At 39.8% G+C, this 16429-nt stretch overlaps 1 protein-coding gene across 1 annotated transcript in view; it reads left to right on the top strand.

Moving 5' to 3' along the window:
- The first annotated feature begins 2922 nt into the window (after positions 1-2922).
- The window catches only part of NT5DC1 (5'-nucleotidase domain containing 1), a 130136-nt gene continuing 116629 nt past the window's right edge, over positions 2923-16429 (top strand). The window contains exons 1-6 of the mRNA XM_088522713.1: positions 2923-3041; positions 4946-5037; positions 6809-6880; positions 7784-7890; positions 8890-8969; positions 12094-12175. Of these exons, the coding sequence (XP_088378839.1) occupies positions 2949-3041; positions 4946-5037; positions 6809-6880; positions 7784-7890; positions 8890-8969; positions 12094-12175 (526 nt within the window). The 5' untranslated portion in view covers positions 2923-2948. The remainder of the gene's footprint in view (positions 3042-4945; positions 5038-6808; positions 6881-7783; positions 7891-8889; positions 8970-12093; positions 12176-16429) is intronic.

A 16429-nucleotide genomic window follows, 5' to 3' on the forward strand; every position in this document is an offset into this window, starting at 1 on the left:
CAGGCAGCCCCTGCCTTCACCTGGGCCAGGCTCCCTGCAGTTCAGCTGCAGGAGGACAGTCCTCCAGCAAAAGAGCAACAAAAAAATAGCTGCCTGAGTGCTCAGTGACAAACACGGATTTTTGGAAACTCAACCCTGAAGTGGCCGGACACACACCATAGCGTCATGTGGGAGGGAATGCAACCCTCCCAGTCACACAGGGAAATTTTGAGATGCCAAAGATGTCTGGGAGCCTATAAAGCATATAACCTAACTTGGAAATGTGTTACTATTCAAACAAACAAACAAAATGCAGAAGAGAGCAGTTGCTGCTCCTATGGCAGCAGGCCATACCATATACAATTATGCCTCCTCAACGTCAAATACATAGACTGAGAGGTTGGCTGTATGATCCAACTTTAAACACTGAACTTAAAAAATCATCTGAAAAGATGATGTTCATACATTAAGTTAGCATAATTCTTACGCAGGATTTCAGTTAAAGGCAGCAGCTTTCTGAAATGATTCTGGAGTGAGATATCAATGTGTCTAAAGGCCTCGTCTTAAAGGAAGACACTGTGAGACAAAATAAAGCTTTTAAGAGCAGACAAAACTTTGTGGGTCGTCAGTTAAGACTAAACTGTGCAGCGAACTTCCTGTTAGCAGGTTGGCACTGTGAACACTGAAGATGAAGGTGATGTTCTCTAGTTTATATTCTCTTCTCCCTGGGCTAAAAACACATTCTATTCAGCAAGATTTTCCACAGTTTTTCTTACTGTTCTAATTTAATCTCTGGTTTCATATACCTGAAATTTAGGTCTCTGAATTTTTCCATTGACGAATATTGTAAAATAAAGTTATTTAAGATTAAGGCTACTACAATTGTGCAGTCTTCACAAGGTCTGTGCATGATTACATTTAGCTGGCAATAAAAACAATGTGGCTATTGACTTTTTTGATATCTACCCACCTGCCTCACCACTGCAGCGTGTGAAGTCTGTTTCATGGTGTGTTTCGTGGTGTACTTTTACAAAAGTATAGCAAGCTAAAGTGTTAAATTTAAAATGCCTAAGTATACCTAAGTATAACTTTAGAAGGAGCATGAGGTCTCTGGAGCAAAACAAAAAAACATTCTGGAGTAAGAGAGTTTCCCCATTGAATCAGGAACTTCAGGACTGACAAAGTTAGTGTGAGGATAGGGAAATAAAAACTGTGGGAGAACTCTTGAACCTACTGAACGACAGAAATTCTGGCCGCTGATGTCAGTGGGGCAGGAATCTGCTCTGTGTTTCCTAAAGCAAGCAGTTTTAAGACGAGAAACTGTCTTGTGCTTAGAGTTTCCAGCCTCCTGCCTCATCCTGTCGTTTGTGATCATTGTTGTGTCTGTGATCCTGGCTGAATCTCTCTTCTTCGTTTTCACACCTGTTAATTTGGGGAACACTTATGTAATGCTAGAAAGCGTATTAGTGTCTGTGGAAGATATTGAGATCCTTTGCTAAAAGCTGGTATACAACGGTTAGGGTAGAATTATGCAACCCATTTCTTTCCTACTCTGACACCTTAAGTGCTTATCTTGTCCCACTGCTAGCATTACTGACTTTTACTCCTAATTTCCATGTATTTTCCTGTCAAATCCTTTCTAATCTGAGGCTGAACTGCTCTGTTGAAATTTTATGCTTGTGTTAAATTTCTCACTTCTTTGTCTGCCTGACCACATCAAAGTGCATTTTAATATACACATATATTGTATCATATTCAACTATTTGAATATATTTCTCAAGTCTTTCATTTTGGAATACAAAATCATCATTATCTTTGCATCATATTGGAAAAATGATAATCAAAACAAAATTTGGATCTTTTATTTTCAAATCTCTGTGCACTGCCGCTATGGTTATGCACCTCAGCTTACCAACCCACAAAGCACAAGGCCTAACAGCTCTTCCCTTGACAGCAGCTCTGGAAGACTTGACTTGAATTAAACATTTCATAACAATTGCTGTCAGTGCAAATACTCTTTTTTTTTTTTTTTCTTTTTGTATTCTTCTATTTATAGTCATACCAAAATTGGGAGGAGGGGAAGAAAGAGATTTATATTCATTGCACTAAATATTTTTTTCCTCTTTTGTGAATCAAAACAAAGTTGGGGTGACATCATTGTTCTAAGAAGACAAAAAGAATCACAAAGAGGAACAAGGAGGACTTCAGACCAGTGTCGTGAGGACCAGCTATTTAAGAATCCTGAGCTAGGCCTCACTTAGAAACCACTTCCAATCCCAGTGGTAAAGAAAGGTAGAATTAAGTCCATGTAACTCTCTTCTCTTTCCTTTTTCCCCCAGATATGTTACTTTCACTAGCATTTACATAACCGCACTGCAGCAGTACTTATTGGGAAGGTGTCTATCAAAACACCCTTGTAATTATGTTATCTGGAGGTCAGAAAGACCCCAAACAGTGACACCATAATTGGCTTTACGTGTTTCATGTCAGTCAATAGTGTTCATTAGGTTATTCTTCCTTATCACCAAAGCTGACAGGAAATTACAAGGTAATTTATCTTTTTGTTGTCGTTGTTCATTTTCACCGTTAAGTATTTAGTGCACAGCCTTGCACGTACCCCGCAGGGCTCTACCTGTTGCACTTATCTGCGTGCATGGGAAGGCTGCCTTGCAGGGGGCCCTCAGGCGACGGCGCTGCCCCTTTGCCCTCGCACTAAGGGGGAGCAGCCCCGGTGCTTTCCCCCTGCTCCCCCGCTCTCATCTCCCCGCTAAAGGAGGCCCCGCAGCCCAGCACAACCCCCGGGCTGCCGCGCGCGGGGGGTTCGCGCTCCCCCGCGGGCCGCAGCGCGCAGGTGAGGGCGGCCGCGCCGCGCCGGGGCGGGGACAGCGCGGGGCCGCGGGCTCCGGCCGCGCCGCAGGAAGCGGCTCCGTCGCCCCTTCCTCCTCCTCCTCTCGGTCGCGCGCTCCGCGATGCCCCGGCACTTCTGCCTGGCCGACTGCGACGTGATGGGCTTCGACCTGGACCACACGCTCTGCCGCTACCGCCTCCCGCGCAGCGCACGGGTGAGTGCGGCCTGCGCCGCGCCCGCGGGGAGGGCGCGGGGCGGCGCGCGGAGCCCCGCCGGGAGCGGGCCCCGAGCGGGCCCCGAGCGCGGCGCCCGCTCGCGTACACACCCGTGCGGAAGCGTGGAGGGAAATCAGCAAATGCAACAAGAGTAATAACAGCAACGATTATATATATATATGTATTTAAAAAAGCGCCGCTGCGGGTGCGCTTTCTGAGCAGGCCGCCGCTGTGCGAGCCAGGTCTGCCCCCTGCGCGGAGCGCGGCCGCGGGGGCAGCGCGGGGCTCGGCGCCCCGGGAGGCGCTGCCGGAGGCGGCTCTGGAGCTTCCCGCCCAGCGCCCGTCCTGGCGCCAGGCAGCATCTCCGGAGCCGCTGCTGCTGCTGCCCTGCCTGGCGGAGGGGAGCCCCTGTCGAGGGCAGCCCGGGGCTGCCCTTGAGCCTCGAAACTGAGACTGGAAACTGTTCTTATCTATCTTATCTATTTATTTATTTTTGTCCTCATGCCACATTGGCAACTTTTTGATAATCTGTCCTTGGTTCCTTCCTCAATTCCTGGTTCTCTGTTGCGGTCGGGGTTTTGCAGTGTAGCTGGCCTGTGCTGTGGGTGCACCCGGTGTCGCTCACCTCCCCACTTCAGCTTCCCACCCCCGTTCCCCTAAATCACCTTTATTCTGCACCTGGTTCAAATCATACATTAATTGCAAGATACTGCAGGATGCGATTCAGAAACACATGTCTGAGGTGCCGTGCTTTTGCTGTAGGGATGCTATAGGGTACAGTGCATCCCGGTTTGGAAAACTGCATTGCTTTACATAGCAGTTTTTTTGACTTCCTGCGGAGAGGCATCTTTCTTACAAAAGAGGGATCAATCATGGGGACATACTGTGCTCCAATGTATGTGCTCCTATGTTCCTGCTGAAAAGTATGTAACTCTGGGCTTAACGTTGCATGTCCCTTCTGTTACCCACACATCACATCTTTACACATTCTTCCTGATAACTTTTTTTTTTTAAAAAAAAGAAAAAAAAAACAAGTACTAAATTTAGTTCACACTCCATCTTCTCACAGCACACTAGATAGGCTAACACGTGCACATCCCATACCTTCTTATCCACTGGAAATAAAACCTGAAAAATGCTGACAGCTGAGCATCTAAATAGTTCTTACTCTTTCTGTGTTGGCCTTCCTGATGCTCCTTCCCACACATAATTCATATTCATTCTAAGAGCAACTTTTGTAATAAAAAAAAAAAATCAGGGAACAACTTTATTGAAAGAACCATGAGGAAAAGGGAACCATTGCTATTTATGTATGATTTTCTTGTTACTTAAGGGCTTAGCGGCATCTGCATAGACCCTCTTGCACAATTTTCGCAGCTGCCGTACCAGGCTTTCACAGGGTTGGTTCTGAACTTAGAAATAACCACAGATTATTCAGGAGTTATCTGTTTCCTTCAAAGCATGTTCTTTGAGGGTATTTTTAAAATACCCTCTAACTGTCACTGTTTACTGGTTCAGAAACAACTTGTTGCTTCATGGTAACTGTGGCACTGAAATAAAAGGAGAAAGGAAAGTAACTACAGATCTCTAGTACCTATTACTGTTTTAGTTTCCCAACAATCCTGAAAAACTGGGGCATAGGGTAAAAGGCTGCAAACTTCATTCAGCTAGAAAAATTACACCAGAACTATTGTGTGAGAGTCTTGAGCTGTTTTACAGCCATTACAGAAATAACACCAGGCACTGAGGTAGTTTGCAATGAGAGTACACAAAGTGGCAGGCTCCCTAACTCCCTGGTTTGACTTCTCCTAAAAGGCACTCTCATCTTTCCACTTTTAAGGCAAGCAGTATCTTTGATTTCATTTAATCAATATAATTAATGTATGTATTTTCTCATTTGTAGCTAATATATGATAGTTTTGCTCAGTATCTGGTAACGGAGAAGGGTTATGACAAAGACTTGCTGAATCTAACTCCAGAGAGCTTAGACTTCTGGTAAGTATGTTGATAATAATAAAGGCTGTCTTCAAACTTCCGTTTTTCTATAATTTGTACAAAGCTTGGAAAATAGCTTGTTTATCTTTAGACAATGGTTATTATGGTAGTGAAGCCCAATAGAAAATCCCTAAATTATAGCTTTAAATACTTATTGGAGCAAGTGTTTGTCATGAGCTACTTCTAACTTGGATATTTTCAAGACTGAACTGAATATCCAAGCTTGCTCTGTCTTGTGCTTCTAGCTCTTGAAATACAAGTTCTTGATCCAACTTTATTTCCCATTTTATATATCTCCTATGTCTTCTACCTTCAGTTCAACTGGTAAATCCACTAGCTCTCAGGAGTTAGTCATATTTCATTTTTCTATTGACAGATATGTTTTTGTTTGTAATGTGTTTGATATGTGCTTGTTCTGTAAGGCAGGATAATTCCAACAGTCTTCTGAGGAACAGTGACGTGCCAGGGAGAAGCTTAGGAATTGCCATTCCTGGCAACTAGGCACCAAGCTATAAAGTGGAAAAATGAAAAGCAAGTTCCTGGTCTGAGCTGAGTGATCCCTGAGCAGGAATTTAGACATGGGTTTTTTATATTCCAACCTTAACAGACTATTATCTAGGTCTGGGAAGGTCGGCGGGGCGGGATGGGGCTTGAAGGCTTGGTTATTACCATTTTTAATAGCAGAAACAACATGTTTTTGAACAAATACATGATGTGCAGAAAAAAAAAAGGTCAGTTGTTTTCACAACTCAGTACTTGCTGTTTTCCAACCAGGTCTACTTTCCTCTTTCATGTGACAAGAAAAATATCAGTATTCATCACATTCTGTGATTTTGGAGGCATACAATTTTTTACTAAGATGTAGATACCCAGACTTCAGTCCTTTTTTGGATCTGGAGGTTTATGGTAAAGGCCCATGCAGTCCCAAAGCGCTGGCAACTCTCTCTGTGCTGCTCTCCCAGGCTTCGCATCAGCTTCATCCACAAAAGGCTCAGGTCTGCGTGCTGCCTTTGTGGCATCCCAACTTTCTTTTGGGTATCTTGTGATAGAGGATGAAGATGACATTACTTCTTTTTTTTTTTTTTTTTAGTCTTTATTGTTGTTCTAGAGGTTGAACACTGAACTTGTATTTCAAACAACCGAAACTAACATAAATTCACTTGTACCTTACAGATGTAAGCTACAAATCTCCTAGTGGAGCTAAGAACTCAGCAGAACATCTGCAGTGCCTTGTGCCTGTGCATCACCTTACTAGCGCTGCCTAGTAAGGCATTGCTGCTGCTTCTCGTGCTCCTTAGGCATTCAGTGCCTCGTAGAGATTGCTCTTCTGCCCCTTTCTCCATTAGTGATTGATATTATGAAACTAATAGTAGAAAAGGTAATGAAGAATGTAATGTAATGAAGAAAATGGTTTTTTTTTGTTAATAATAGAAGTAACTTAAATATCACATTTCTTAGTTCTATATGTTTGAACCTTAGTCCTCCAACCTTATCTATATGATTAGTCACACTGAACTAACTTAACAATGGAACAGGATTTATTTAGTAGGAATTTGCTATGTAAGTGAAATCCTGTCTTCATTGTAATAATATGTACTTGCATATATGCAGCATTGTTCAAACATGGAAGTGTTTGAAGGGTTGTGATTTTGGTGCTTTTGTGTAGCATCATTGTATAGCTTCTGTAACTGCATTTCATTATTGTGGTATATAATGAAGCATTTCTCTGAAAGCCTTCATTGTTTCTTCCTTTAAATAAAATTATATGCAGTTGTAAAGGCTTGGTGTTTGACCTTGAAGATGGAAACTTCCTGAAACTTGCAGAAGATGGAACAGTTTTGAGGTAATATTAGCAACATATCTTTATTGCTAAACAAATACCAACATTTTATACTCTTTCTAAAAGCCATCTCTGAGTTTAAACATTTACATGAATATATACTGAAATTAGTACGTAAAAGTTTAAATACTCTTTGATAGCCTAGTGCTTAGTTTCTTTTAATGTTTCTTAAGTGTTTTTTTTATAACATTTCTGCGTTAGCTGCCAGTGAGGAATATCTATTTTTAATAAGCATCTGTTGAGTTTTGTACTGTGCTTTTTCATCAGACTATGTATTAGTCAATGCTGTGGCTCAGTACAGATTTAGTGCTTATTTTTCTGCCTAAGACTCTGACTGCATACTGATCTTGAACCTACATTCACTCTTTCAATGGCTACCGATATATTCTTTGCCCAATTCTGCAAGGATACAGATTTTTTTTATTGTTAATTGTGAGTAGCAGCACTGACTTACAGTTAGTCCTGTTGGCTGATGCTAGCGCTATAGGCAGGAGCTTTTTTCGTCATTCTGCCTTGCACTCTGTGAGAACTGCAGTACCTCAAGAATGGCATATAGGATCTGTGCACTGTGTTTTATTGGGCAGTGCATATTGGTAATTTAACGTTCTCACACAACTGAGAATATTAAATATAATGGAGTGATTGTGTCAGCAGATAAAACATAACAGGCATGCCCCAAAATGGTCTGTCCTGTGTGTACTATGCTTTCAATTTGTGGAGGATTGTAATGCATATGACAAAACCTTAGGTCCTAGAAAACTTAGCAGTCGTAAGTAGAGCTACGTCTGAAGTGAACATCAGCTTGTAGATATCTACACCACTATTCAATACATTACTGTGCATTGGAAGTAGTTTGGCTGCTGTTAACTCTTTTTTTTTAAAATAACATCTTAATACATCAAACAGGGCAAGCCATGGTACTAAGAGCATGACATCTGAAGAGGTCCTAGAGACTTACGGAAGAAGGGAATGGAAGCATTTTAGTGCAGTCAGTGGAATGCTTTCCCGCTCAGGTACGGGCATCTTGATATGCTGTGTTCTTCAAAATTGCTCTGGCTATTTCAGCGCTCCCTAGGATTCGTTCTTACTACAGATGCTTCAAATTTTTAGAAATATTTTAAGAGATTTACTGGAATATGTAGGTTGTTGGAGGGGGGAACTCATTATACTGTAAATGTCTGAAAACAACCAACCTCCTGCCAAAACTGCAACCCATCAGGGGAGCACCTGGTGCTTCTGCTCTGGCTGGTTTAAGAAAGAGCAGTGGCTGCTGGTGCCTGGAGATGCAGGAGACATGTAAGGACACGTGTGCCAGCAGTCACAGGAGAAGACACAAAGGAGGACATGTGAAGAGAATTTTGAAGAGAGCCATTTGAAAGAACAGAACAGAGGAGGCATGTGGGAAGGGGCATAGCTGGAGACACAGCTGGAGATGCTCTCTCTTGGAGAGGTGCTCCATGCTGGAGGAGATCCCTCTTAGGGACCATAGCCACACATTGCCCACACTGGGGGGACCACACCTGGGCAAGTTCACTGCAAGGGACATTGCTTAGATCTACTTTGTTACTCAGTACCTGAATCAGCCATTCAAAGTTTATGGCAATAAATGAAATTAAGATACATTCCCAAGTCAATCCCACAAAATTTACTGCTAGGAACATTTTTTGAAGAGTTGTATGATGCTGCCCTAACTCTTAACATACTCCTATTCCCCCCTCTCCACCCCTACTTTTAGAATGATAATAATTATTTCTAAAATCTCACTGCCTTGTTAATGTATAGATTAGCAACTTTCCATTGTTAATTGAGTGAAGCTCAAAGACTGAATAAAGCCTAACAAATTTATCATTAGATTAGGAAGCAGACAATGTTTGTTACTGGTAAATCCAAATAGGAGCTTATAATAACAGTATTTTTATTATGAGTATTATTATTATTTTGTAATTAAACTTTAAAGTGTGAATTAAAGGAAGTATTTTGGAGGTACCTGATTTTTTTTTCTTTTTTTCCAGCTAAATACTATTTGTATGATAATTATTTTGACTTGCCAGGAGCACTCCTTTCCGCAAGGATTGTGGACAGCTTAGATCAGGTAAGAAATAGATTGTTTTAAACAAAATATTCTGTTATCTTTCCCTCATTATAAAATGCATGCAGATACTGTATTCAACAAAGTTAAGGTTTGTTGCTTTTTTACTGCTTTGGAACTTTACATTCTGGATTTATAGTGTATTAATGTTATCTCCCGAGTTAATTGTGAGATACGTGGCAAAGTCGAAATACATTTACTTCCACCAGAGGGCACAAATAACTTGCATAAGATTAGGTAAATACATTTTGCTTAAGTTTACTCTTTGATATGTAGAGTACTATTCTTTAAATCTTTTTGAATTATGTTTGGCGGCACTTAAATAATGTCTAACTCCTCTGGAGAAAAATGGCTTTCTAATTTGCAGGACTGATGAATGAGTTAAAGGTTTAATTCCATCCTCTTTAAACTGTTTTTGTCTTAAACATATTGATCTGATATAAATAAAGCTCTAGAGTAGTAGCTGATTTTTCTGCTGCTGTTTTGCTCTGCTAAGCAACATGTTCAATTCTCAGGACAAGACCCCGCTCCCCCCCCCGCAAAAAAAAGCAATTGCTTGAACTTATTCAATGATTTATAGACAGGCAATATGTCCTAAATTTTACTGTGAAGTTAAAAAGTCCTTAGATTTGGTTGTATTTTCTTCCTATAGAGTAAATATCTTTGTTGCAATAAAATGCTGCTCTAATCTTCTGGCTGTAAGCTACTGGCTAAAGATACCAAAGCATCACCACACCATTAAAAATTGCAGATCCTAAACTGTGTCCACAAAGTGGAATTCAGAGGCGTGGGGGAGGTGCCTGCAGTCCCACGGCGCTCCGTTCCAAACAGCGTGCTGAGTAGATTGGTGTCTAAGTGCACCCGCTACCTGAGGAGTTATCTAAAGCTAGCTCCTAGGAGGGCTTGGGGGCAGGAGCATCATGAGACATTTAATGGGATTTTAGTGGGATTTTAGATTAATCTCCCTCCCCTACTGTCTGCAGCTTAGAACCGTCTCTCAGAAGTGACAATTGTCTCGTGCTACTTTGCTTTGTATTTAATGTAGTCTCATGTCGAGTTACCTATTTGTCGAGAGAAGGGTGGTGCTGAAGCAAGCCATAGCATGTGTGTAACACTCATGTGCATCCAGTTACTAGTTCAGAAGCTGGAAGACCGACCCTGTCTTCAGCCGGAGAGAATTAAGGCCATGTCTTCTTTTCTTAAAGAGCTACTGGAATTGGGTCATGCATATTTATCAGCTAGCAATTCTGGAATATTTTACTGCATGTTGGTCCAGTTTCAACAGGAGGACTAAAGTAATTAATTTGCAGGGATGCTATCATCAGTGAGATGAGTAAAGACACAAGATGAGAGATGGTGGGTTAAACCTTTCCAGCACTCATGCCCTGGACACGTTAATCTATTTTTCTGAGAGGGTAGAGACCATCACATTTTCTTCCGCATTTTTAAAAGAAAATAGATGCTTCTGCTCCTTGTTATGGGACTGTGTTCAGTAAAGGCTGTTTTTTCATCCCCTTTCCAGAAGATATTTTAAGTAAGATAAGATATTTAAGATATTTAGTAAGAAACTTTCTGGAAATAGACAGTATTTCCAGATTTGGAGATCAGTATGGGTTTAGTTCTGAAGTGGGCCCTGAGCCACTCTAGCCTGTTATAACAAAGTTGTTCCTAAGCTGTCCTGGATGCTTCAGAGAAAGCAGAGGAGCTTCTTGGTGACTTGGACTTTGCACTGAAGCTCTATGTAAAATCTTTGTCTCGTACTTCAGCTAAGAAATACCATTCGATAATCCCTGCCAGATTCATGGTGGACTGAGTGGGCCTTCACCCAGTTTCTATTATTATAGAAATAATAGTAATAATGAATAAAAATTATGATAAGCATAATAAATAATGACATGCTTCGATACTACAGCTTGTTGGTTGTGAAATTAAAAGAAAACTGTTCGTCCAGAGGACCCAGTGGCAGATGAAGCCTGAAATATCAATTTACTTCACCACATAAAAATGCCATGTTTTCTCCTGGAGACATTAAGTTTGTTCCAATTAAGTTTTTGCAGTTATTGAAAACACCTGATGCTTACAAAGAAGGTCATTTTTCATGTACTGGTGCAGAAGCAGGCTGACAGGTTGAGAACACAGAGGACAGTGACATGAAATCTGTCGATAATTGCATCAACATATCTGCTTAGGTAGGCGTGGAAAGCCTGTAACAACACTATAAAAATAATTTCCACAGTGTCCAAACTTAGAGGTATTCCAGACTATACTCCCTGCTTACTGCTGCCCTGTAGCTCTGAGTGCCTCTTAGGAGCTCCATAACTAACCCTCTACTCTGTAGCGTGGTCTGGCTGCCTTGCTGCGTGTGTGTTTAATTCAGTGCTAGGAAGGTTGGTAGCGTTGGGGTGCAGCTACTGTGGAAGCTTTTCCTCTCCCTGTGTGCGATCCTGCAAGGGCAGCTGAGGTCGGGTGGAGCGTTTCTGCTCTCTGCTCCTCGGATGGCTTTCTAGGAATGGCAAGAGGCTATTTGTAAGCATGGATTGCTTTTCCTTGTCCTTCTGCCAGAGCTAAGGTTTGGCAGTGGTCAAAGTACAATGCAACACAGCGCTGCTCAGCCTGGTCCCTGGCTAAATGTTTTATATCATGCTTGGGGTGGAGTTGCTGGCAGAAGGACATGACCACTAAATACTAGTGAATGTTTGTGCCAGTTTGAAGAATGGGAGGTGATAGGAATGCCAGACTTTAGTACAGAATATGCAGCCCCAGGAACTTCTTTTTCCCAAATATCAGTGGGATGGTTCATTCAATAAGTTGCTGTTCCACTTACTGCTGCTCTTTGCGGTAGTGTTTTAGAGTTCCTCACAAATATTAATCCTTTCTAGTTTATCCTCCCTTGCGTCTCCCCTCACCATATTCTCCTGAAGAAGGAAGGTAGTTTGTCTGTGGTCACTCAAAGTTCATAGTCAAGACAGGTTCTGAGTCCTGGGCTCCTAAATTCCACTGACTAAGGCTGTTTTACTCCTTTACAAAATCTTCTTATTTATTCATGGCATTCCTATCATTGTCTTGTTACGTAGGGTAAAAATGACTGATGTTTGATGTAATAACTAGGTTCCATTCACTCTTACAGCATGATAAGCAGAAAAAATATGACTTTTGGAAGGACATGGTGGCTGCAATCCAGCATAATTATAAAATATCAGCTTTTAAAGGTAAGTGGGTTCACTGAAAGCTTATTATAATAGCTGAAAATATTGCATGTGCTTGCCAGAGTAGAGACGAGTACATCTGTAAGTATCCTGTATTTTACTCAATGCAGTTTCTACATTTCCAGCTTCTAGTTTTATAGTAGACATGTTTAAGCTGAAATAGAAAATCTTTACGCTTAGCATTTGTATGTAGTTTATTTGGAATTGTTTTGATCTCCTTAAAAACACTTGTGATGTGCTGTTTCACTGAATACAAAGGGAAAAATAATTTTCTCACATGGTTGGTGCTGTGCTATGGGCATCCTTGAACTGTTTTTAAACTATGTTCTTCCTTGTGTTCTTGTATTCATGAATAAAACATATTGAAAAACCTTAAGTAGCTACTGTTTGATACATTTCCTTTAGCACTCTGGCTTTGATCAGTACTCATTATGTGGCTACTTGAGGCAGTGGTGAGAATGCTGTGAGGTTTTTGTTTGTTTGTTTGTTTTTGAGCTATTTTGAAATTCAATTTAGCAGAAATTTCAGAAGATTTTTTGTTAAAGATAAGAAACCTTCCCCCACCAAAAATGTAGTGTATATTGGAACTCGAAAACAACTTGGATCCCTTCAGCTAGTAATGGTTTTCTTTCACTGACTAAACTTCTTAGTTTCTATTAAGTATATAAAATAAGTGAGTTGAGAATAAATGTTAATGATCTTGCATGTGCATTCAATTAAATGAAATTATTTTTGCTTTTTTTTTTTTTTTTTGGAAAAAGATTATATGCAGCTTGGCTGAGAATTTCCTTATCATCTTTGCTGACATTGTTTTCTGATAGAATTACCTCTGTTGATGCAACACTTACTAGATACAGACATAGTTTAGATCTTAAAACTTGTCTTCTGCTCGTTAGAGATGTAGTTTATGTTGAATTAAGTAGTTGGGTTTATTGCATTTTCTTTTCAAATGTACCTGACAAAATACATATTGTGAAATGCAATTGTTTACTTGTTAGGTGCTTTGCTTAGTTTGTTGTTGTTTCTGTGTCCCCATTGAAGGTTGGAGTACGTATGATAGTTAAGAATTCCTCCAACAACTTATTTATGCATGAGATAAAAGCATCTTATGTTTCTGGCTGATATTAAAGAAATCGGTTATAATTAACCATAACTGTATTTCTTCAAAGGTCCCATTAATTCTTTGTTTTTAAATCATGACTGCTGTTTGTTTTGAAAGAGTAGATTATTCAGAGTTCAGTAAAAGAATAATTTTTAAAAGTGTTCTTTGGAGAGGAATGAAAAAAGTTTATCTGCTCTGAAAAAAAGTAATTTTTTATACATATAAATATGGTCTCAAAACCTACCTATTTGTGTATTTAAGTATGGAACTGGCATGTGTGTGATATGATTTGATCCTTTCTAATCTGTACATTCATTTAAAGAAATCTCTCTGTTCCAAAAAACGTATGGCACATGCACAAGAGCAATACAAATTTGGATAACACGGTAACTGCTAGATATGAGCCTTTTTGAATAGGTTTTGTGAAATCAGAAGTTGTAGGACAATGCAGATTACACACAGTACTTAAAACTTCTAATGTATAAAAGTGCTAAGGTCTGTCTTACATCTCTTTGAAATGCTTCGTAGTGGCCTTTACTTCAGTAACACGGTCCTAAGGATAAAGCACTGCAGGAGTTCAGGGGAGCTGGAGATTTCCTCCTGTGCCATGTACCCGTGATATTCCTAGGGAACATCTGTTTTTGCTTCAGGTTCTCCTCTGTGGAATGGAAATCACGATACTAGGCTTCTGCCACAGGTTTATGCCAAGAGAATTGTAGAGTTTTGAGTTGTTCTTGGTGGTGGTGGTGGTGTGTTTTTGCTTTTCCCCTCAGCTGCCGGCGTAACGTAACTTCCTGAGGAAGCTCTCAAAGCTGGCTCTAGCCCAGTTTTACATATCATGGTCTTTCTCAACCTGGGCCTGCAAACCACAGCCTCTTGCCTTAACTCCATTCCCTCAGTGCCTTGCAGATGGTTTAACCCTTCAGAGAGAAACAAGGCTCCCTCACAGGTAGTCAGGGTAAATTTTGTAAAGCAAACATATTAAGTGCTCGATTGAGGAGACGTAAAGTTCCCAAGTCTGCTGTCTCAGTAGTGCCATTGTCAGTGACGGAGCAGAACGACTGGCAGTTTTATTTTTTAAAACCCGTAAAGTGTTTGCAAGTCACTCTGGCTCTGGTTTGTTGTCAGTATGCCCTGGTTTCTCTGTGTCCCTTCTCCTTTTCACATGATTTCTTTGATCATTAGTCAGGTGTCTGGTGGATTTTGCTTTTCATTGTCTTGGCCATGGTGATTACCTTAGATAATTGGCCTTTTATACTTTTTTTTTTTGGATGGCTTTTTCAGATAGCCATGATCATCCTGACTTCCAGCTTAATGCAGGAGATTAACCCCATCTTCTCTTTTTAAGGAAGTGAAAAACTGAGACTTGCAGAAAAAACATAAAATAGAAAGAACGTAAGATCCTAAACAGTTGTCTTACTCAAATCCTCCTTTGTGAAGGAGAACCCTCGAAAACTGAGGGAATCTATTAAAAATCCTCTTATAAAAACATGATGTCAAGATAGTAAAAGCACAGTGACAGAATAGTAGTGAACGTAGACATTCTCATTTTCAGGAAAGATCATTTCATACCTAAGAATACCGCTAGAACGGTCACCCAAATTTTTTATATCAGTTGTAGACAGCAATTTTGTGAGAATTTTTTTTTGTAAAACGTAAGTTTTGCTTAAGACTGGGATATTTTGCTGCTTTAAGGTGGTTAATATTGCTCATGTGTATTTCATTTAGCATATTTTCTGTTTTTCAGTGTATGAATTAGTAAAGAGCAATTTTGAAGGAAATGCCATGTGGCAATATGGTTTACACTGTATAATTATGCCTCTTATCACAATACATTATGGAAATTAAATTTGATCTTAAAAAGAGTAATATGAAGCATTTCTGCATCAAAATATTTGTGGTTTTTGGCAGAAAAAGAATCTATATTTTTTCGGAAATATTTATATTAAAACTTCTTAAATCAGAATTTTATAGAATGTCTCTTAAAAACTCGTTCCTCTCTCACGTGGTTGTGTTTCCGTATCATTTCCCTGACACTTTTGGTACATAGAACAATTGCAGCTGTATAGTTTAAATATACATTTATGGTATTTTCGGTTGCATCATATGGCTATATTTTATGCTGGAAGAAAAGAGTCTTCATAATTTGCTCGTGAGAAGACTTGATGAGATATGCTGTCAGGTTTCAAGGGTGCGTCTGAAAAATTTGTCACTGAGTATCTTAAAAAAAAAAAAAGTAGGTGCTAGTCATAACACCTTTTTTGCATTTTATCTTCCTGTTTTTGATGTAGTTGATCAGTATTCTGAAATGCCATGTTTATACATGTGAAATGTGATTTCTTTTTGGCAAGGGAGATCTTCAGATTTTTCTAAAATACTCCACCTTCTCCCCAAGCTGTTTCACACACGCACGCACTTTGTAATCACAAGTTTATGGCATTGCCCTGCCATATTGTTGTCTTGACAGACCATAATTTATCTAGATGCCAGAGATCTCTCTATGCTTTATATGCGATTTTAAATACAACAAACAAAAACCAGAGAGGCTTTTCTGTCTGAAAGGAAATAATTTTAAAAAATGCTGTAAAATGTTAGGAATTCCTAATATAGAGTTTAGAGAAAAGAGGCCATTATTTATATTAATCTGAAAATGACAACAAAGATAATGATTGAGCAAATTTGTTACACTTTTTTTTCCTTGACTTTTCAGCTAATAGAGAAGAGATCATTTGCGTACCTCATACATTTGGTAACCATCTCAGAACAACTGAAATTCAAAAATCTTTTTGCAGCCTTTGAACATGAATTCTTGTGCTCTTATTTGTGCTTTTATTTAATCTTTCATTTAATCTCATAAAGGAGTTTTTTTTTTCCTTTAATGCAATGATTCTGAAAACTGTTGATGTTTTTGAAAAGAGCTTTTAATAAGATTAGCTGTTGATCTTCTTGTGGAAAAGATATTAAAAAACAAAAAACAAAAATAGACCTATAAGACAAATACAAATAAAGTGCTTTAAAAATCCTCAGTCTCCCAGGGAGAAGAGTTGAAGGGTACTGTGATTTTGACTGTTCTTTCTGGGCAATGTGACTGTCACCCGTATTATTGCCTGATTGCATCTACCTCTTCCAAAGCCCGGCATGCAGAGGCCATGCAG

This window comes from Tinamus guttatus, unplaced genomic scaffold, assembly GCF_059628265.1.
Source record: "Tinamus guttatus ecotype Peru unplaced genomic scaffold, ASM5962826v1 Tinamus_guttatus_pri_ptg000010l, whole genome shotgun sequence".
NCBI classification, from domain to species: Eukaryota; Metazoa; Chordata; class Aves; order Tinamiformes; family Tinamidae; genus Tinamus; species Tinamus guttatus.